The 23,335-nt window shown below is 34.6% G+C and overlaps 1 protein-coding gene across 16 annotated transcripts in view; it reads left to right on the forward strand.

The window, feature by feature from the left end:
* The window catches only part of ADGRL2 (adhesion G protein-coupled receptor L2), a 208,049-nt gene that overhangs the window by 32,263 nt on the left and 152,451 nt on the right, over nt 1-23,335 (forward strand). For all 16 annotated transcript variants that reach the window (XM_049879604.1, XM_049879603.1, XM_049879605.1 and 13 more), the window contains exon 2: nt 5,280-5,452. In XM_049879604.1, the coding sequence (XP_049735561.1) occupies nt 5,380-5,452 (73 nt within the window). In that variant the 5' untranslated portion in view covers nt 5,280-5,379. The remainder of the gene's footprint in view (nt 1-5,279; nt 5,453-23,335) is intronic.

Consider the following 23,335-nt stretch of genomic DNA (forward strand, 5'->3'; position numbering starts at 1 on the left):
TTCTACTTCTTTCACTGATTTGGGTTTTAATTTTTTCTTTCTTTTTTTTTTTTGTAAAAGAGGCATCATTGCATATAACTTAAGTATGATGTCTTGATAATGTAACATAAATACGTGACTATTAAAACTAGTTAGTGGTGTTTTCCTTTTAAATAATTTTGCCGACAGTTTAAGATATGGGATATTTCATGCAGCTAATAAATATAAGCAGGTTACTGTCTGAAAGACTGCAGCTGACTGTACATTGTAAGTAGCATATAAAACATTGAGGGCTGTTGGGATATAAACAATGCTGAGGCATATTCCTGGAAGTCACTGTTCAGCTTTGGAAGGTTTAGTAGTAATGATGCATTAATTGACTTTTACATGACAGAGTAATAGGATACTTAGATCTAAAAAACCTCATGACAGAGGTTTGGTAGACAATAGTTTGTCATATATAGAAACAAGACAGGGTGAAATTATCTTTTTATTTGAAGATTTAGGAAAAAAAGTGGAGATAGGGTGAGTTTGCACGTTAAAAGTAGCTGGATTTTTACGAATCATAGTCATTTATGGTTTAAGTAGAAGTATTTTGTTTCTGTTTTTACTAAGAAATGAACTACTCACCTCCGTTAGTGTACATTCCTCCCCCACTTTGTGCTAAGCTTGACTGAAATTCTTTAAGGATTTTTTTTTTTTTTGACTTTTAAATATAAAGACAAATAGGTTTTTTTTTTAAATAATTTTTATTGTGCTTTAAGGGGAAGTTTACGAATCAAGTCAGTCTCTCACACAAAAACCCGTATACACCTTGCTACACACTCCCAATTACTCTCCCCCTAATGAGACAGCCCGCTTTCTCCCTGCACTCACTCTCTCTTTTCGTGTCCATTTCGCCAGCTTCTAACCCCCTCCACCCTCTCATCTCCCCTCCAGGCAGGAGATGCCAACATAGTCTCAAGTGTCCACCTGATCCAAGAAGCTCACTTCTCACCAGCATCCCTCTCCAGCCCATTGTCCAGTCCAATCCATGTCTGACTGAAGAGTTGGCTTTGGGAATGGTTCCTGTCCTGGGCCAACAGAAGGTTTGGGGGCCATGACCACCGGGGTCCTTCTAGTCTCAGTCAGACCATTAAGTCTGGTCTTATGAGAATTTGGGGTCTGCATCCCACTGCTCTCCTGCTCCCAAGACAAATAGGTTTTTAATGTGGGAAATCAAAAGTAATCTTTTCAGTTTGTTGAAAAGAGATTTGATTGTTCTTTTTGTTGTTGTTGTTTTATGGTGTGAGATGCTTACTGCGTTTCCCTTTGCAGGTGGTCGTAGAGTTTGACAGAAAAGTCTGTTAGCTGTGTCTAAGTTTATGAGTGTCCTTTAGTTTGTTTCATTTAGAAGCAATGTTTCTTGAGATTAGTTAGACCATATTTGATTATATATGTTGGTATTTGTTCTAGTCTTAGCTGAATGTGGTTTGCTAAGCATTGCAGTTTTCATTAACATTTGTTTAATGGAGGGTTAGTTTTTAATTTGGATCACAGCAGTAAAATCTTTCGACTTAGTTTTCAAAATTTAAGGTTGAAAATAACTTTATTTTGATGTGGAAGTGGTTGGATATAGTTTGTGGAAGTGGTTGGATATAGTTTGTAGAAGTGAGAAAAATAAATTTAATATTCTTTTTACTTATGGCACAGGCCAGTGGACTTCAGCTTTATTTGCATTGCATAAAAGAAGCCATGATTTTATAAATTCCTGAACCTGTTTCTGTTTGTCAGAAACATTTACGTTAAATCTCATAACTGACTGGAGTATACTTTTTAAATTGTGTTTCACATTCTCAGACCTTAAGAACACATAGAATTTTTAGTATAGTTACAATCTGTTCATGAAGCATTCTGCTCTGGCCAAAGACCGCAAACGAGGTCCTGGTTGTGTGGTTTCCTCCTCCATTTCCCCTCACTAACAAGGTTTCCTATCTTGGCAGCTGTTTCCTACAAGGCAGTCTTCAGTGCCTGATTTCTTCCTTCCCTTTCTTTCCACAAACAAGGACTCTTTCAAATAGCAGATGACTGAAGACAGACTGGTCGTGGATTGCTTTAAGAAAGTGGAAACTTGTTCAAGAGTTGTACATGTGGGCAAACAGCCCATGGCAGTAGCTCATTGAAATGAAAGTACCCATTACAGCTAAAACTTGGACAGTCAAAAGTCTTTGCTTGAATCAGGAGCAATCAAATGGCTGACTTAATTTTACTTGTAGCAGTGATGGACCTCATCCATGCATTGAAATTATCCTATTTGCTTGGTCACATCATTGAACAGTCTGTAGGATATAAGCAATTATTTATTGATTAGCCTTGAAGTGATGACTTTTTCTTATGTTTTGTACAGAATAGCCTGTAGTTTTAAGGCAGGAACTCTGCATTGATGGTTCACTGGTAGAATTCTCGCCTTCCATGTGGGACACCCTGGTGTGATTCCTTGCCGGTGCACCTCATGTGCAGCGACCACCTGTCTGTCGATGGAAGCTTGCATGTTGCTATGATGATGAACAGGTTTCAGCAGTACTTGTAGACTAAGATGGACTAAGAAGAAAGGCCTGGAAGTAGCTTTTGAAAAGCAGTCATTGAAAACCCTGTGAATCACAACAGCCTGCCTGTATCTGATTATGGGGATAGCACAGAATTGGCAGCATTTCATTCTGATTGGCATGGAATTGCCGTGAGTCAAGGGCCAACGTAATCGCAACTAACAACATCAACTTTGCTGCAGCGGTTGTTAACTGCAGCTTTAGTTTTGATTTTGTCTTCTGGAATAGTCTGGGAGCTCAGACTGAAAAATGAATAGAGCCAGCCTGTTTTTCAGGGATGTGTGCCATGGGCCTCCATCAGATTAATTTTTAAAAACTAATTTATTGTGTTTTCTGTGAAAGTTTACACAGCAAATTAGGTTCCCATTTAATAGTTTGTATACAAATTGTTCAGTGACGTTAATTACATTTTTTACAATGTGTCAGCATTCTCTTTAGTTTTGTTCTGGTTGTTCTGTTTCCAGTACTCTAGTTTCCCTGCCCCCTTATCGTCGGTCTTATCTTTGCTTTAGAGTAACTGTTGACTTTTTGGTCTCACGTAGATGATTTTTTGATGGAGCAAGATCCTCACGGGTAATATGCTTTATTTTGTGTACCAGCCAGTTATTTCAATAAAAGATGACCTCAAGGGATAGTTTTGTTTCAAGGTTTAAAGTCTGTCTGTAGCAGGGTGATAGTCTCAGGGAGTCCTCTAGTCTCAACTGGCCCCTAAAGCTAGAATTTTTAAGAATTTGAGTTCTAGCCTGTGTTTTTCTTCCATTCTATCAGATTAATTTTTCATATACTGTTCTTCTTTTGGTATTTTTGGCATTCAGAAGAAGACATTTTCTCTTTCCTTTGTTCTTGCCCTGTTTCTTTGGAGGAGAAGCATCTAAAATGGTCTCAGAACTAAGTAATACCAACTGTGATCCCCTGCCACCATCATGATATCTAAAGGTCTTCATGGCATTCAGAGATAGAGAAAATATTGGGCTGATATGGGTCATGGAGGGGTATGAAGGGAAGCAGTGTTATCTCTAAAACTGTAGGCATGATAAAATAAACTCGTTATATAGAATTATTTTGCTAGTTTCATCTGATTTTTGTAAAAATTATTTTTGGTGAAAATATACACATCAAAACATGCATCCACTTAACAATTTCATTTGATTTTATGGATCTTTATATTTAAACTATAGCATAAGATTTTTTTAATGTTCTGTTTGGTGTGTTTGTTGGTAAAGCAAGACTGACTTTAGAGCGTGATAAGTATTTCAAATCGTTTAGAATTTGCCTTTCCACTGAAGTTACATTATAATGAATTGAAAATGGAACATAGTGAGCTAGTAATAGAATCACGTGATATATGGAACATTTAGTAAATGCAGCATAGTTCAGATACTATGAAAAATAACTAAGTTATCCAGGAAATTTTTGTTTTCTGAATTTTCCTTTATGCTTTAGTTACAGCATCTAAATTATGTAAGAGTTCATTTTATTTGAGTTACATACACAGCCTCAGGATGGTGGAGGGGTTCACCTCACCACTTCATGAAACTTCTAGTTCTACCAGGTTTAAGTGTGGCTTGAGAAAAATTGGTAATGCTTAGAAGAAAATGACGGAAACTGTCAGATGTCACTTTAAAGGAAAAATTTTGCAGTTTGTTTACTCTTAGAGGCTAGACCAGCAGGCTAGATATTTGGGGACTGACTCTATGTGTACCACAAGGCAGTTCAGTACTGCTCTAGAGTGAAGTAAAACACTTGGATGGAGTCCAACAACTGACGTGGTCTCAGCAGACCCAGGATCTAAGAAATGCTTTGATTAAGTAGGCACCTAACGTTTTTGTACCGTTTCCAGTTTAGAGAACTGGACTCTAAGGGCTAGCCAATTAATTAGACTGGCCTAACTTTTTAAATTAGTGATGTAACCTTGGAGGTACAGTCATGGTTTTGGGTTTTCACTTGGGTCCAGTGAAATCAGTGATGTAGGCTTGACTTTGCTAGGTTATATGATACGGTAAGAAAAACCAATATATGAAAATCTTAAACTTATCTCTTTTAAAAACAAAAAAAAAGGGAATTATATTATTAAACACTCCCCCCCTTAGTAAAGAATAATGAGAAAAATAATTTGATGTTCAGGAATGTAGTGTTGTAGGAATACCTTTATTATATAAATTAAAGTACACCCATATGTTAATATTACCCTTGTATAGAAAAACTGTTTTGTTACATCTGTATCTCATAAGGTCACTGGATAATATAATAGATGCCATTATTGTTTACCATCACTGGAAACAAAAAGTATATGTAGTCATGAAATTGTTTAGAAGTGTTACATACTATATGTAGTACTTTGGTAAAAAGAGTAATATGTGGCATAAAAAGATATTATGCTGTGTTAATCTAGAGTCATTCTCTAGGCCTTCCCTGTGGTTTTCTAAGAAAAATTCATCATCAAGAATTAATATAACTTTTCTATGACTTTACGTGTCACGGTTATCTGTAAATCTTCTTTTGGCCTTGACCAGTTTTAGAAGTGTATGGCTCAGATATCCAGTGTAATCAAGCAACTTCCATATTGGATATAGAATCAAAATACATACCATTATTCTTTATACTCAGGAGGGAGGGAGAATGGGTGGGAAAGAGAGTTCTTATTGTTATTTTGCTTTTTTTTTTTTCTCATTGGGCAGGAACATAGAGTAAATGATGGATTTGTTTGTTTTTCAGATATGAGGATCAATGATGCAGACTGCTGGGTTCGATGAAGCTGGGCATTTATAACTAGATTCATTAAGGAATACAAAGAAAATATTTAAAGGGATCAATAATGGTGTCTTCTGGTTGCAGAATGCGAAGTCTGTGGTTTATCATTATAATCAGCTTCTTATCGAATACAGAAGGTAAGATGCAGTTTAATTTTTTTAAAAGCCTGGGAGAACTTGAATTATATAATCTCTTTATATGGAAATGGCTAGAATGAGTACTATTTTATTATTTTTAAAATACGTGCTGAAAATATTTTCTGAATGTGGAATTTTTTTTTTTCTTTTTGCTGGTACAATCATTATATAAGTATGTAGTGTAGAAAGCACTAGAAGTCTAAAATCTATATTTTATATAAACTCATAAAATATAGTTATTCTAAATAATGGAACTAAATGAAAATGTTGTTTTGGTATATATTTTACATTTATTGACTAAGCCTGTTCCAGTAAAATTGAAAGTATTTTGTGCTAGCTCGTTCACTTCAAATTTAGTTTGTCTGTGATCATAGAACTATGCTTATAGTTCTAAAAGTACAAAATCATTTTTTTTATATATTCTGGAAAAAGTTATTTTTTGTAGTGTGCCCTTTTTTAGTAGTCTCTCTCTTTAACAATAAATGCATTCCTTATAATTAAAAAATTTTCAGATATGAGTAACTACTTTCCTGTAAATTTAAAAAGAATTGTGGAATTTTTCTCAGTGTTGCTTTAAAATTTTTTTTTTTTTTTATTAAAGCTTGAAAGAGTAGTGAGTATATATTTTTGAAGCCAGACCTGATTTTTAAAGAAGTAAATACTTATTTTGGGACTTAATGAAATAGAACCATCATTTATTAGTTACTATGTTGATTTCCTAGCAACCATTATTTCTTTTGTCTTAAATATTTATTCCAGGTGGGAAAAAAAAAAAAAAAAACCCATCCAGGTACTTTTTGCAGAGCAGGTTAAAAGTTAATGTGGAGCTAAGATGTGTATATTTGTAGCCAGTTGATAGTGGTGGTTATTGTACTTAGCATGAAAATACATTAATCTTATAGTATCTGTGAAGAACATAAAAACTCTGTAATGTAATGTAAAGTATAATGGACTTTTTTAAGTCCTAATTAAATGTATTTGAAAATGTTTTAAATTTTTCAAACTGCTTTCATATGTATTTTTAAAAGATCCCATTTATGCACGTTAATAAAGTGGTAATAGGTGGAGAAAAAGAGGCATATTGTCAGCTAATAGACAATAACTAGTGTCAAAATGTTAACATTTTAATTTTGCAGAAAAAACTTTATTTGAATTGCTTGTTCCATAGTTTCATTATTTTATCCTTGCCCTATAGGCTTTTACATTTAATATATTGAGATAAAATAGTAACATAATTTAATAAGTAACCAAAATCCGTTGCAATCGAGTCAGTTCCAACTCGTAACAACCCTATAGGACAGAGTAGAACTGCCCCATAGGAGCAGCTGGTGGGTTTGAACTGCCAACCTTTTGGTTAGCCGCTGAGCTCTTAACTGCTGTGCCACCAGGACTCCCATAAATAATAAATTTAGGAATTTAGAAATATTTATGAAATACCAATCTGTATTCAGAAAGTAAACAACGTTCACTTGGATTTAAATCACAGTGGAAAAATTTCAAATAGGTTATTTTATTTTCAGATGATACTGCAAAAAAAAAAAATACTGTATTTTTATATATACTGCTCTTTGCATCAGATCGAAAGATATGTTAAGTCTAACATTAAAAAGTGGTATGTCTGAGTGAATAGCGCTGTAATGATAAAAACAAGCAGGAACTGACTTTAATAAGAATTTCTGGCTTGGGTTGTTGTGAAAATCTGTGTATAGCCTGCAATTTTGCATCTGGTTTTGGGGGGGAGGTCTAACTAAATACCTGCTGTTACGTTTGAATGTTTTTATACATTTAAAAAAGATTCCAGGTGTGGACCAATGGCTCATTAGTCCACATAATGAAAAATTTCTCAATCCAAATAGAGAGCACTTTGCTGGCACGGTAGCTTAACTCAGCGGGGGGCTAGCAAACAGAGACTTTTTCATGAGATGCTGCAGTTTTATTTCTAGTGTCACCTATCAGGTCAAGATTCATATCTACTGTTAAGAGGAACTTCATTTTGGGGACATCAGGCCAGGGGGTGTTGCTTTTGAAGCAGTTCCCTCCTACTGGTGAAAAGAACCTGGTGAGAACCCACACTGCCAACTGCAAGAGTATACTTGTACACAGTTAATGCACACTGTTCGAACATTGATCCAACATCACACGGGCTTGTCTTAGAAAAGTTTTATGTGGCGTGAAATCCTCTATTGTCAGAACACCTGTAGAGGAAACCAATCAAAGTTAGGTATGAGTGTGCGGGAAAGAAGATATAAATTTAGCCATCCAGCCATTAAGTTTCTCCTGCACCTTTGCAGAGTTGTTACCTTTTTAAAATTTATTGAGATGAGCTTTTTTTTTTTTTTTTTTTTAACAGTTCCTCTGTTCTTGTTGGTAAACTCAGGTTTCCTAGGTGCTTTCCTCCCTCCTCCTTCATTTATTGAGAAACTAAAGTGAACCAGGTGTTTAGGATGCAAAAATGTGCAAGGCACAGTTCCTGATCTTGAGCTCCTGGTCTTGGGCAGGGGTTGAAACCCCAAATACCTGTTGTGGGCAATCAGCTGAAGTAACGAGTTTAGCAGGCCAGACAGGATCTGCAGCAGATAGGAGAGTGTTTGCTCATGGACCCGGTTGCTGTTCCAGTAGTTAATTCTGGCCTTGCTGGGCTTTTGACTTTTCAGTAGGAATCCCCTCTTAGATTTTTGAGTAGGGGCAACCTAATTCAGATTTTTTTTTTTTTTTTTTTGAAGAAGCAAGCCTGTGTATCGTTGTCAGCCACAGGCCATGCCTTTCTTTTCAAAGCTTTCCTGTTTACAGTAGTGATACTTTCTCTACATTTCATCATGAATTTTGGTTTCCTTGTGTTCTTTCACTGCCTTGGACCAGAAAAAACATGAATCATCAATACATGCTTACTTTGGTATACGATTTTAAAGGTTTAATGTAATTTTTGACTTGTTTTATATCTGTAAATATATCAGGAAAATTTCCAAATTTGCAAGAAAGTCTTATTTGTTATATATACAAACATTATAAATATGTCATATTTTATGTGCATATCCAAAAACAAATCACTAAACATTTCTTAAGTTTTACCATGGTAAATGCTAATTTTGTTGTTGTTAGGTGCCCTCGAGTCAGTTCCGATTCATAGTGACCCTAAATGCTAATTATATAAAGGTTTAATAGAATTAGCTTGCACTGTCTGTAAGAATCAAAATTTTGCAAAGTAGGGACAATGGTTTATGTGTTCTTAAATTTTTTTCTCCCCTGTGTATTTTTGACAATTGTTTAGAATTTCCAGGTAAACAATGGATTTAAAAAACAAAACAAAAAATTTTTTTTATCGTGTTTTAGGTAAAAGTTTACACAGCAGATTCGGTTCCCCTTTTAACAATTTTTGTACATATTGTTTCGTGACATTGGTTAATGTTTTTCACAGTGTGTCAGCATTCTCATTATTTTCATCCTGTTTGTTCCTGTTTCCATTAATCTAACTTGCCTGTCCCTCCTTACCTTTGCATCTTTGTTGAAGGGTAAATGTTGATCATTGGGTCTTATATAATTGATTATTTAAGGGAGCATGGTAGGGTCACTATGAGTCGGAATCGACTCGACCGCAATAGGTAGGTTTTAGGTACTCATGGGTGATAGTGTTTATTTTATAAGCCAATCTATTATTTGGATGAAAGGTGACTCCTGGGAGGGGCTTCAGTTCCAATTTCAAAGGTATCTTAGGGCAGTAGTCTCAAGGGTTCCTCTGGTCTTTGTCAGTCTAAACAATGGATTTTAAAGACTAAACTTTCAAAGTATTTTGTAAACTTTCCTTAGACATTATTTTATTCCTGGAAAACTAACCTCTCAACCCCTTCAAAAATCAGTTTTGTTGAGAAGCTGGTGTGCTTTGATTCCTTTGGCCAATTTTTATAAGCATAGTAACCCACTGTGGAATCGTGTATCAGTAAGTAGAAAAGTAAATTGAATTTTTATGTCCTACAGAATTAAATTATGCTATATAATGGAGCTCTGGCAAGCAGAAATCAGACATATGAAGGCTTGGTTGAGTGACAAGTTACAAATAATAGCAGCTCTTCAGCAAAAGTCAGTAATAGGAATTTTAGGTTGAATTCCTTATGTAGTGAGTATGTAATTAGAGTTCATTAGTCAAAATTTTAGTTAATTAACTCAAATTACATTGTTGCTTATCCTTCTTTCAAAGAAAAATATTATGCCAGATATAAAATAGAAATGAATATTATGATTTCTGCTTTAAATATTTATTTTATACAAATCAAGATAACATAAGAACATAGCTGTAGAAATACTATCTTGCCAGTTTTTAATGTACTTTTTAGTTCTCCAGGCACATTCTACAGTGGGTTTTTTGAGTTAATGATATCTTACTCAAAATTGATGTATGACTGTAGGGTCTTTTCACTAACTGGGTGGCATAAAAAGGCAGATGTAGGGATAAATATGAATTAGATAAAACTGTTTTTAGCATATAAATATTTCCTTCAGAGTGGTTTTTAATTTGCTGGAAGGGATAGTAGCTTTGTTCTCAAAAGTTACATTTAAGAAAGATTAAAATAACTGAGAACACTATAGCCATTGATGCTTTTTTTTTTCTTTCATTCTTTTGTTCGTGCACACATAAAATAAAATGTATTCCTTTAATCATGAATACACATATACATAATATGGCACAGTGACAGAAATATGTTTATTTTCTTTTGTTCATTGATGTGTTCAAGTGCCTAGAACAATGCCTGGCATATAAAAACCTGTTGCTGTTGAGTTGATTCTGACTCGACAGAATCAAGTCAACTCCTGTAGGACAGAGTAGAACTGCCCCCATAGAGTTCCCAAGACTGTAGTCTTTATGGAAGTGAACTGCCGCACCTTTATTTCGTGGAGTGGCTGATAGTTTTGAACCGCTGACGTTTCAGGGCGTACCTGAGCGCTTAATCACTACACAACCAGGGCAACTTGCCTGGCATATAGAAAACAATTAGTCAGTATCCATCATGACAATTATATAAATCTTTGAAGATGTTCATAGTAGTGAGGCAGTCAACAATAAGGAGTTTTAGCACAAGGTGAGAAGTGCCATGATGATGATATTCACAGAGGCATCTGGAGAAGGGGGTGTTGGAGTGGGTGGGGAGGAGGGTGTATGTCAGGAAAGGCTTCCGGTTGGAAGTGAGAATGATGCTTGTGCATCTCAATCTGAAGATAAGCTGAATAAAGTAGGCAAAGGGAATGGTGAGTATGGTGGAGAAAAGGTGTGTGGTGAGAGAACAGCATGGATATGAAATAAAGTATTGTCATGGATCTCAACTTGAGGTGCCACAGAATCACCTGAAAGGGCTTGTTTAAAACAGATTTCTGATGAAGTAGGTCTGGGGTGGGGTCCAAGCATTTGTATTCCGACAAATTCTGGGCGATGCTCTGCAGCACGCCGAGAACCCCTGCAATATTGTTTGTGTGTGGGTGGTTGAGGTGAGGGGTAAGGGTGCATGAGTGTGGATATAAATAAAACTTTTTGTGTATTTTTTTTTGGGGGGGAAAAATTATGATTTGATTCACTATGACTCAGAAGACAGTAACGAGTTATATACTAGGAGTTACTTAACTATACCTTTCCGAGATGCTCTTTATTCTTCTGATCAGTCTTCAGAGGTACCTGAAAAAATCAGACCTCCTCTTCTAAACCTCCACTTAGTCTTATAGATCAGGATAAAAACATGGGTCAGATTTGACGTAGGTTACAGAAGTGTAGCATATTTAGCCTTTCTTCTGTGTCTGTAATAAGTCCTAGTATTTTTTATATTAAGATACATTTTTTAATCAAGGAGACATAAACCATATTACTTTCCTTGGGCATAATTTTAGGCTTCTAAAAAAGAGTATTTTTTTTTTAAACTACTGATAATATACTGAAAAAGGAAAAAAACTATTTTGAAAACTTCGCTTCAGATTAGGCGAAAACAACATATTTTTGTTAAGGTTAAATGGTATATTTTCAGAACCTCATAAACTCTTACTTCATTTTTGTCCCTTTGCATTGTGATAACCTTGTTCTTGTTTTCATTGGGAACAACTACATGACCATTGCTATGATAAGGCTGAATTGACTTGCTGTAGGGGTTTAGATTTCCTAGCCTAGCAAAATTGACTACTTTTGTTCATGTCAGTCTATTTGATTAGTTGAAGGCTAGGAGGTAAATTTTCAGTAAGGTACATGGGGATTTGGCAGTATGACTCCTATTAAACTTAATGAGAGTCACAACTCCCATTAAATTAATGGAAATTGTACAGCATATTTGTGTTTGCTGCATAGCAAATGTAACCTTATTTTTTAAATTCACAAGTTATGCAAATTAGCATGCTTTTAAAACAGGGCATAAGTATTTTCTTAAATGGTTTTATTTATAAAATTTTTTTAGTGTAGAAAATTGTGATTTTACCCTTAAGAAAGTACTTAACTATATCGCTTTTAGGAGATTTTAAATATTCTTTGTTGTTATATGGGTGTAACCTAATTTGATTGCTGCAGCTTTCTTCATAGGTAGTGATATAATTCAGCTTAAAAAATACAAATATTAAAGTCATTTACAAATTACACATATGATGTTGCTCCTTATAGTGCAAAAACCAAATGCTATATGGTATCACTACTGAGATTCAAGAGCTTTTCTGAATATGACTCAAAGTTGAAAAAAAAAAAAATAAAAATGCTTAATAGAATGCACTGGCATCTTTTAAACTGCGAATTTGGAATATACTTGGGTCATCTTATATGGCAGTGTTTGGTGTAAAATAGCCGCCATATTTATTAAATGAAGATGAAGTTAAAATGTTTGGTCATTGATATATTTTTTCCTTCCCACTTTTCCTCCCATTTTCTAATCTTGCTTCTTCTCTAGTCATAAAAAAGGTTTTGTGACCCATAATCTCTGTTGATTCACCAATAGGTGTTTCATGGGAATGCGTATTGTAAATATGTCACTCACAATAGCCACCCAGTAGACCTCAATAACATTATATTGCTTGGCTGTTTAATTTTTGTAAACCTTCATTTTCTGATAGAAAAGACCACATTAAATATTTAATAAATAAGTCTGTTATTATGAAATAATAATTTGCTAAAAGTTAAAGAACTTGTAAACTTACCCATAGTGGTGTATATTTTTTTTAAATATCGCTTTTACGTGCATATTAGGCATTTACCACATTTATTGTTATATTTTGTAAGAATCAATAAGTGTAGTAAAGGTAGCTTAATCAAAAGCACAGGAGGCATTTTCAACTGTCCTTTTGCAGAACTGTACTTTTGTTAATGACTCATTTATTTCAGTTCTGAGGAAGCTCTTATTTTTTTGAAATAGTATGCCTTTTTACTTTTTTATACACAAGTTGTGGCATTAGAAATAAGATAAAACAAGTGGTTGAGTACAGTCCATCTGAGTATTAATGCAGAACTACTAGTATGTCTTGAAGACCGATTTATCTGCTATGTTAGTAAGGGAATGTCTTACTGAAACATAAGCTCGGTGTACCCTGTGGTGCTCTTTATTTTCTTTTCACCTCCTCTGCATGACAGAGAAGGACATGTGACAGCCGTGCAGGCTACATATATTAGACAACATCAGTGTGGATTAGTGAATATCTCATGACATCTTTCAACCTTGTTCTTGAATTCCTTTTGTTAACTTGACAGAAGTGATTCCAAGAGAATACCTAGCCCTGGCCTTGGGAGATCTCTTGGTTAAAATGTAAAGTTGAGAAGGGAATTCCATACTAGAGCTACAGGAAAGAAAAACATTTATAATAGCTCTTTATCAGCTAGGGACTCTCCTGAGTTTGCCTTTTAGGTTGCCGTTATTCTTGCTCTGAGGGGTTGTTTTTCTTACAAGCAATTTTTTTTCCTTTTGATTTTGAGTGTAATACATCCTTGTGGTGGTGGTGTTATGTCATTAGGTTCCATTGAGTCCTTCTGACTCACAGCGACCTTATGCGCAATAGAACAAAACACTGCCCAGTCCTAACCCCGTGATAGAAATGATAGAAAAAAAAAAATCGTTAAGATAAAAATTTAAAATTCTTTGTAATTCCTTGACCTCGATATCACTACAGCACGTTTCCTTTTTGTCTTTTTTTAATACCCGTGCTTGGTTTTATGGATAAAACTAAACTATATATAAAACAAAATTAGGTTATTTATTTTATATTATCATAAGCTGTATTACTATGCCATTATATGCTTAGATAATGGATTTTAGCAATGGCATCCAATTCATCACATATATGCCAAAAATGATTTAATTGCTTCCCTTTCCCTTACTGATTTTTTGTACTTGTTTAATTTCTTGCAAGTATTGTATAAGTAAAATAAGTATCCATCTATATAAATCTTCTCTTCGATATCTGATTATTTCCTGAGACTTGAATTCTGGTTATTATATCAGAGATGTGGACATTTTCCAAATTGGGTTTTCGGAAGGATTGTACCAGTATTCACTAGGATTAGCAGTGTGTGAGAGTACATACTCTACATACTTGACCAGCACTGATTTTAAATATAAAAAGTCACTGACACTTTGTTATGTGAAAAAAGATACCCGATTATAATTTGACCGGTTTGTAATTTGGTGGCTCCTTGTGAGGAAAAGAACATAGATTTACTTACTGGCCACTTGTAATTTGGAATTTTTTTATTCACTACGTCCATTTTTCTGTTTGTGTTGCTACTGCTTTTCTTACTTTTTACAACTCATTGATGATAATACCCTTTTGTTGCTATAAAAAAATATTCCAGCATTCCTTTTATTTTCTACTGCTCAGTTTTTAAATAAAATTTCAAATGTAAAAGAGAAGATTTTGTAATTTGGCATGAATTACACGGATTTACCAGTGATGAAGCTTTGTGTTTATAAATTTATCACATTCCTTCTTTCTTTACTTTTTGATGTATTGCTAATTTCTTTTGTGAGATCTTCCATTATTTTTATGTTTAGAAATTCACCATATTGGGATCAGTTAAATTTTTATTCACTTGCATTTCTCTGTAACTCTTTTAAATTTCGTTTGAATTGCTAATCCATCAGGAATTAACTTTGCCATAAGGTGAGAAGTATGGTCTTCAGTTCATTTATTTAAAATGAGATGAACCAATAATCAAACCATCTGGTATGGATCAAGTTTTAACTAACAATGTAGGTGAAGTTGGGACACACCCGGATTAGAAGTGGATGATGGACATTAAAGAAAAACAGAAGAAAGAAAAAGAAATGAACACCCTTTGTATCTATACATATTGGAGTATGGGTGAAAATGTCATAGTTCTTCTGATTCCATCAGTATATCAGTGCTCTCCTCTACTTAAATAATTGCCTTTTGCATCTAGTCTTCTTAATGAAGTTTATTTTAAAGAGATTTTTGTTGCTGTTGTTATATAGTCTAAAGAAAGGGAGAAAGAGAGAGAAAAGGATAGGTATGAATGAGGAACATTGTTACCATGATTAAAATATCCCATATGAAGATAAAAGTCTGCATTTTAGAAATTTAGGAGTTTGAAGAAACATAAGGAGTTGTCTGGAAAAACAGAAGAATTCAGATAAAGCAAAGTTTCATTTTTATATGGGTTTAATATAGAAAGGGTATTTAAGTAAAGTTCTCATTTATTATGCTGTTTATTTATAGGATGCCTCTTAACTCTTGCCTTGTGCTTATCTCTGTCCAGTTGGTATGTGCTTACATGTGTACTAATTGTTAAATATCTCTTTCCTTAATTACTATTATTATTTTTTCTCCCTTGTATTAAAATTTAAGCCAGGTGGTATATGTGCCTAATATTAAATTCAGGTTTTGGTTTCCAACCAACCCATTGCCCTTGAGTCAGTTCTGATTCGTATAGGACAGAGTAGAACTGCACCATATGGTTTCCAAGGAGTGCCTGGTGGATTCGAACTACCAACCTGTTGGTTAGCAGCCGTAGCTCTTAACCACTATGCCACCAGGGTTTCCAGAGTTTTGGTTAGAGGCACCATAATTTAATAAGAGTCAGGGACTTGGGAACCTTACTTAAACATTAGAAAAGGTGGACAGGGTATTGCTAGTGGTAGTGCAGAGAGCCTCTTGGGTTTTAAGAGACTATTTTTATATATAGAATGCTGTGGCGAAGTGATGATGACAGATGATCTAAAAAATTGATAAGTAGAGCAAAGGAGACTGGTGGTGTAGATTCAGTATATTCCACTACGTAAAGTTTTTTTTTGTAATTTTCTTTTTTGGTTGCCTTTGGTGGACATGTTGGATACTTAAATTTGTTTCCAGGCAGAAGAAGAGGAAATGGGATCCAGTGTGGAAAGGCTCACCTTGGAAATGGGAGAGACTGTTTATTATTTATGATCCAGGGAGATGAGGATTCAGGAAGAGAAGTGTTAAGGAGGAAAAGAAATTTGAGAGAGGTCATGCTATATGGTTTTAATCATTTTATTAATCTAGAATGTACTCCTTAAAATTTAACCCATGTATAAATCACTTCAGGTCTTGTTAAAATGTGGATTCTGTTTCAGTTATCCGGGATGGGCTTGGAGGGTCTATATTTTTCATATGCTCTGTGGTGACACTGAGATTGCTGGTTCAGGGGAGGACATCTGTATCATGGGGTTTTGGTTATTAATATGTTTAGTGTCAAAAATCAGATTTTGCTAGACAGTAATTTCTACTATTGCAAATTAAGATTTGTTTCTTACCAAAACAACATAGTTGAAGTATAGAAATACCATCATTTTCAGTTCTAGAACTCATTTTTATTTGGAAGAACTTTACTGAACAAGTTTATATTTTGTTACACTTCTAATCCTGTTTTATATGCTTTCTATTGACCTTTATCTGATGATTTGTTTTGAAAATTCCCTGAGTAACAGTACAGGCTGACCCTTTCTCCCTAATGTATTACCCTCTATTCCGCATTGAGCTGCTCTACTTTCAATTTATCTTACTTGGAAACATTATTTTTAATAGCATTTTAATGCAAATGTGTTTTTTAATTATTTTCAGTAATACTATAAAATCATGGAATCCAAAATATACATGGCTTAATTTAAACAATTTAGGAAAAGTACATTTTTATTTTATAATACCATTTTCAAAATCAGGATATATTTAAAAGAACTAAGAATTGTTTTAATTTATACTTCAGTGTTAATACCCTCACATGTAAGCACCATGAAAGAGCATAGGATGGGGATACTTGATTATAAATTGGTCATCAAAGATAGCTCAAGATATTTTGTCTGCTTAAGGTCATCTAGTGCTTTTTCTACTCTGCACTATTAGATGTAATAAAAAAAAAGATTTCTTTTTAGGAGTGGACATAATCTCCTTTTGCTTTTTCTGTTAAATGTATAGATAGGTTACTGATAAAATTTAACTTTAGTTTTGTTAAATAAAATTCACAAAGCCAAATAAGAAATGAATAAGTAAATAGCAAATTTTAAACTAAAGATAATTCCTTATTGGTATATTAGTGGTAAAAATGGTTTTTATTTTTGTTTTCAATAATTCAAGAATTGTAGACTTGGAATCATAACTTGGAGATTAGTAGTACCAAAAATTTTCACTTTACGGATAAAGAAAGTAAAGTCTGCAAAGGTAGTCCCAGTTCTACTTACTGCCAATCCATTCTCTTTCTGTAAAACTTTATATTTAGCCTCAGATTATTGGTGTATATTTTCCTATGTCATGAGGTTGTCACTGAAGAATATTTAAAGTACATTTTAAAATATATTGCTTGACATTGTTTAATGATGAGCAAAGATTTTTCATTTTAAAGTTTTTAATACCGTTTCAGATTAAAAACTATATTAAATTGCCTTTTATAATACATAAAATGTATTACTGGAAGACGAATCATGCAGTTGAATTCAATGGATATATTTGAATTACGGCGTTGGTGAAGAATATTGAATATTCCACGGACTGCCAAAAGAACGAACAAATCTGTCTTGGAAGAAGTACAGCCAGAATGCTTTTTAGAAGTGAGGATGATGAGACTTTGTCTCACATACTTTGGACATGTCATCAGGAGAAGGATATCATTTTTGGAAAAGTAGAGGGTCAGTGAAAAAGAGGAAGACCCTCAACGAGATGGATTGACATAGTGGCTGCAACAGTGGGCTCAAACATTGTGAGGATGGTGCAGGACCAGGCAGTGTTTTGTTCAGTTGTCTGTAGGGTTGCTGTATGTTTGAACTGACAGGACAGCACCTAACAACAACAACAGCAATCTTGCTAACTGTCAACAAGTAAGAATGCACACTCTGTTAACAATAAAATCAAAGATATTTATTGAAGGCTCAAGACAGTTCGAACTGGGGACACATCTGATCTCACGAAGTGAAACCAAATGCTCCAACATGGTGGAGCTACAGAGGCATTTTTTTGCAGTAAAATACAACATTTTGATTGGAAGTTGTAAGGTGAGGTAAGCAAGAGGTAGGAAAACTTGAAATAGGGGCTTTACAGTGATTGGTTAGAAACATGAATGTGGGCTACTTGGATTGGTTAGTTTAAATACATGACTAAATGAGGAAGTTTCCAGAGTGGTCACAAGGTAATTATCTTAAAACATTTCCTGAGGGCTGTTAAGGGATTTCTGATAAGGGTCTTGTGTCAAGACCTTCTTTTAGGACCAGTCTATCCATATCGTCAGCTTAACACAGAGGAAAACATTTCCTTTGTTTTGTACTTAAGTGAATGATGTGGATAATATTGGAAAGAACGGGAATTCCAGAACACTTAATTGTACTCATGTGGAATGTGTACATAGACCAAGAGGCAGTTTATTTGGACAGAACAAGGGGATATTGTGTGGTTTAAAATCATGAAAGGTGTATGTCAGGGTTTTATCCTTTCACCATACTTTTTCAATCTGTATGCTGACCACAATCCGAGAAGGCAGGGTATATGAAGAATGTGACATCAGGACTGGGGGAAGACTAGTTAACAATTTGCGGTGTGCAGATGACACAACCTTGCTTGCTGAAAGTGAAGAGGGCTTGAAGCATTTACTGATGAAGATCAAAGACTGCAGCCCTCAATATGGATTGCACCCCCGCATAAAGAAAACAAAAATCCTCACAACTGGACCAATAAGCAACATCATGATAAATGGAGAAAAGAATGAAGTTGTCTAGGATTTCATTTTACTTGGATCCACAATCAATGCCCATGGAAGCAGCAGTCAAAAAATCAAATGATGTATTACATTGGACAAATCTGCTGCAAAAGGCGTCTTTAAAGATGTCACTTTAAAGACTAAGGTGTGCCTGACCCAAGCTAAGGTATTTTCAATCAAGTCATATGCATGCAAATTGCTGGACAGTGAATAAGGAAGACCAAAGAAGAATTGATGCATTTGACTTTTGATGTTGGAGAAGAATATTGAATATTCCGTAGACTGCTGGAAGAACTAACAGATCTGTCTTGGAAGAGGTGCGGCCAGAATGCTCCTTAGAAGGGAGGTTGGCGAGACTTCATCTCACATACTTTGGACATGTTATCAGGAGGGATCAGTCCTTGCAGAAGGACATCATGCTTGGTAAAGTAGAGGGTCAGGGAAAAAGAGGAAGACCCTCAATGAGATAGATTGACACAGTAGCTGCAACAGTGGACTTAAATATAGCAACAATTATGAGAATCGTACAGGACTGGGGAGCATTTCTTTTTCTTGTACATAGGGTCTCTGTGAGTTGGAACTGACTAGAGTAGCACCTAACACCACCCACCACCACCAACTGACAAATACAACAAAGGTCTGAAGGTTGCAAGGGAAATCCTTTGTTATGTACTTAAGTCTCTCTAAGGGTTTGATAGTGGCAAGGGAAATAAGGAAAGCTGAGATGGAGCTGGGATTCAGACCTGGGCTCATCATTCTGATATGAGTCAGTTGCCTCAATTTTGGAACTCTCACAGATAACTCTGCAACTTTCAAACAATTTTCAAAGGTTGTACAGAGACAGGCATATATTTTCTATAAAATACATGGAATTTTTCTTTGAATGTTCCAATTGTTGCTGAGACCAGTTAACTAATAGAAAATTGATAAACTATAGTAATTTTAATTTTTACTATATTTTGTTATCAGTTCACTCTAATTGTCAGTCATCATTCCCTCCTTCAGGTATGGGTTTTGGACATTCTGTTTTCCAGTTTCGTTTGTTTACGTCAGGAAGCTTGTTTAATCCTTTTCCTTTGTTTTAAAGTATAAGCAAATAGAGACCATCCCTTTTAGCTTTTAAAAGCTCTTAATTTTGTTGCATTAATGGCACTCACTGTAAATTCCATGATCCTGCTTTATTTACCAGAAAGCTTGTCTTTGAGAGCTGTCACTCTGTGCTTTCAACAGCGTTGTTAATTGGCTGATAGCAAAGATCGGGTGGAAAACCTTTAGTGGCAAAAGACTGAGCATATAGGTAAGACTCCAGTCTAAGGGCTGGTGAATCTTTGCCTTTTGATCCCATTTCTGTTTTCACTAAAATACTAAATACAGAGTAGAAGAACAAAGTGCATTTAAAATCATTCAGAAATGTTAAGCAACAATAAAACCCCGTAACCATTTAAATGACAGCAGCTGACTATTTGAATTAACTTTGTGTTTGGCTTAATTTGGGGCCCTAATTATTCCTAACTTACATGAGTAGATTTCAATTATAGTATCCTGCAGGGATTTGTAGCTAAGGCAACTAAAAGAAGCATTTTACATAAAGTACTTTTGTTCAACTGATAAGGCAAGTTAAAATGTAATGATAGAAAATTGAAACCCCTTTGACAAGGTCCAAACAAATGTTTCTAGTAATTTTGTTTAAAAAAAAAAAAAAATGAAGTAAATTTATTTTTAGACAATATTTTGGCCTTTTGGGAAGATTGACTTTATTGCAATACTAACAGATATGTCTTAAGATTACATATTGTAGTAAAGTAGTAAAATTTTAAAGATAAGGACATATTTGGGACAGTGAAACCTTCCTAAGTAATTTTTTAGCTTTATATAATTCTTAATGTACATTCTGACAGCATAGGTTTAAAAGAAAGACACAAATGAGTAACTTGAATGACTGACACCTGTATAATTCTGTATTTCCGAATGCATTTTTCTTCAGTGCAGGTCATTTACAGATTTGAAATGCTATACACTGAAAAGTACAAGGGTGTGCAGTATGCTTGGCATTGTGCGTGGTGTCAGTGGCAGACCCGATACGTAACTCGCCCTTCCTCAGTACTCATTTTCCCCACAGCAAGAACCTATATTAATTTTGAAGACTTTTTCAACACTGAAAGCTATTTTATGACTTAATTACTGGTTACTTTAGTTGCTACTTTGGTTCCTTACTAACCTGTATTTAAAAAAAAAAAAAGACATTTGCTAGCATCGGTAGATTATTTAAGGCTTAATCATAATATTTCACTAATGGAGTCTTTTTTTAATGGAGTCTTGATAGCATAGTGGTTAAGAGCTCAGCTGCTAACCAAAAGGTTGGCAGTTTGAACCCAACAGCTTCTCCTTGGAAGCCCTTTAGGGCTGTTCTGCTCTGTCCTTTTGGGTCACTATGAGTTGAGATCAACTCAGTGGCAATGAGTTCGGTTTGGAGTTTTAATGGTCTAGTCTACTGAATGAAGTTAAGTGCCAGTAGCTCTGTTCTCTACCTGGTCTTCTCAGCACCTGGTTGTCCTCTACCCCCTTAATTCCTCTTTTTCCTCTTTCCTTCCCCTCTTCCCTGTCCTTCACCCCTTTTCAGAGTTTGAACATCTACTATGTGTTGCCCATTTTCTTTCTGGCCCTGTATTTCATTATTTCCTTTAATCTTGTCAAGCGTATGATCAGTTTTTCACTGAGTAAAACAAAATCTAAAAGTTTTAGGCTAATATTCAGAGACTTACACCTTTTGACCAGAAGGTAGGTTTTTTCCTCCTCATAACTTGCTTTTACATGTGATATAGCTCTAGCCAAGCTGTATTACAAATTGTTTGTTAAAAGCACTGCTAGGAAATTGACCTTCTACATATTTAGTTCCTATTTGTTCCTTAGGATACTCTTCAAAAGCTACCACCTTTAGGAAATTTTTTTCTCATATAAGAGGTATTCCTCTCAGTTTGTATAGCTTCACGGTAATATAGTCAGCCACTAGACACATGTGGCGATTGAGCACTTAAAATATGGCTATGACTAAAGTAAGACTTTTTATTTTATTTCATGTCAATTAACTTATATTTAAATATATATGCTAGTTTTCTATTTTTATGTAAGGCTTTTCTCTTTCGTTACCTTCCTTATATGCTTTTAGTGAGTTCCTTTTGATCAGGAGCCATGTTTTATTTCTTTCCGAATTTTCATAGTTCTGAGGCGCTCAGAAAAATATTTGAATTAATTGAGAAGCACGTTCAAGGAGTTAGTACCAAAAGAACATTTTAAATATAAACATTATTCATGGGGCATTAGTTTCACTAATGAACACCTGAAAATCATATGATGAGCTTGTGACCATAGAAAAGAAACAAATGTAGGTACATGCATCATGTGCAGCTCACAGGAATAGAGTCTCTGGGATTAACAGTTTAATATGTTTAAATAGGAGTCCCCGATCGGCACAAACAGTTAAGAGCTCTGCTGCTAACTTAAAGGCTGGATGTTTGAGTTCAGGAGGTGCTTTTGAAGAACGGCCTGGCAATCTGCTTCCAAAAGATCACAGCCATTTAAGACCCTGTGCAGCACAATTCTGCTCTGAAGCACATGGCGTCACCTTGGGTTGGGATTGACTTGGAAGGCTACTGGTACTGGTATACTTTAAGTACATTTTCAGAGTTAATAGCAAACCAAGTTATCGACTGTAGCCTCAGTTTTTAACAATAATTTGGTAGTTCTTTACTTACCTGGATTTTAATAAGCTAAATCTAAGTAAACTAATGTTGGTTTCTATTCCCTAAATCAGAGCTTCCTCCTAGAAATCTAGTAATTGAACTAAGCTGATAAGACATTTGTTATCTAACCTTGGTCTTTTATGTGGTTAAAGGAGATGCTTTGGGAGATAATTATGAAGGAATCAGTTTCAAAAATGATGGGTAATGAATATTTCCAGACATTTAGAAAATTCTTGTGATCTTGTCTTTTGAATGTCTTCTTTAGATAACTAGAAAATCCTTCTCTGATTTTAACTTAGACCTAAGAAGGAAAAAATTTTATCCTTATAGTGAGTAATGATGGTTTATTGTAATGATATTTTACATAGACATACATAACACTCAACAGTATATTAGTTTTTTGGTTAATATGTTTTTAATGACTTTCTTATTAGTGTTAAAACTTTATACCAATAGCTTGTAATATTGAAATTAATTGCTTTCTTAGCAGAATCTTCATAGAAATTTTTTCTGTTAAGCATGGAGTAGAAATTGAGGTAAATACACAGTACAACTAAAGGATATACTTTCTATATTTATTAATTTTGAAGAAAAAAGCTTTTGACTTAGAAGGGAGAATTAAAAAAAACACTGTAATTTATACTTGTACTAAATATTCTAGCCTTACATACTTTATAATTGAAACGTTTTCCTCAGAAAACTTAAAAAGTTTTCATTGACATGCTCCGCATTGATTTGCTTCTCAGCCTCACATCTAATACTTTATTACCACTTCCTGTTTTGTAACAATAATCATATCTGTCAGTTTGAACCATTATTGTATCAAACTTAGTCCCTGAATGGTTTATCTTTATTTTAGGAAATTCAGTCTGTTGTTAGAATGAAAGTTGGCACCACTGAAAATAATTGAGAAGAAGGTGTTACTATTTCTTAGGACAGATCTGAAAGTAGAGCTCCAGATATGGTTGAGCAGTGCTTATGTTA

This window comes from Elephas maximus, chromosome 3 (assembly GCF_024166365.1).
Source record: "Elephas maximus indicus isolate mEleMax1 chromosome 3, mEleMax1 primary haplotype, whole genome shotgun sequence".
In the NCBI taxonomy this organism is placed as follows: Eukaryota; Metazoa; Chordata; class Mammalia; order Proboscidea; family Elephantidae; genus Elephas; species Elephas maximus.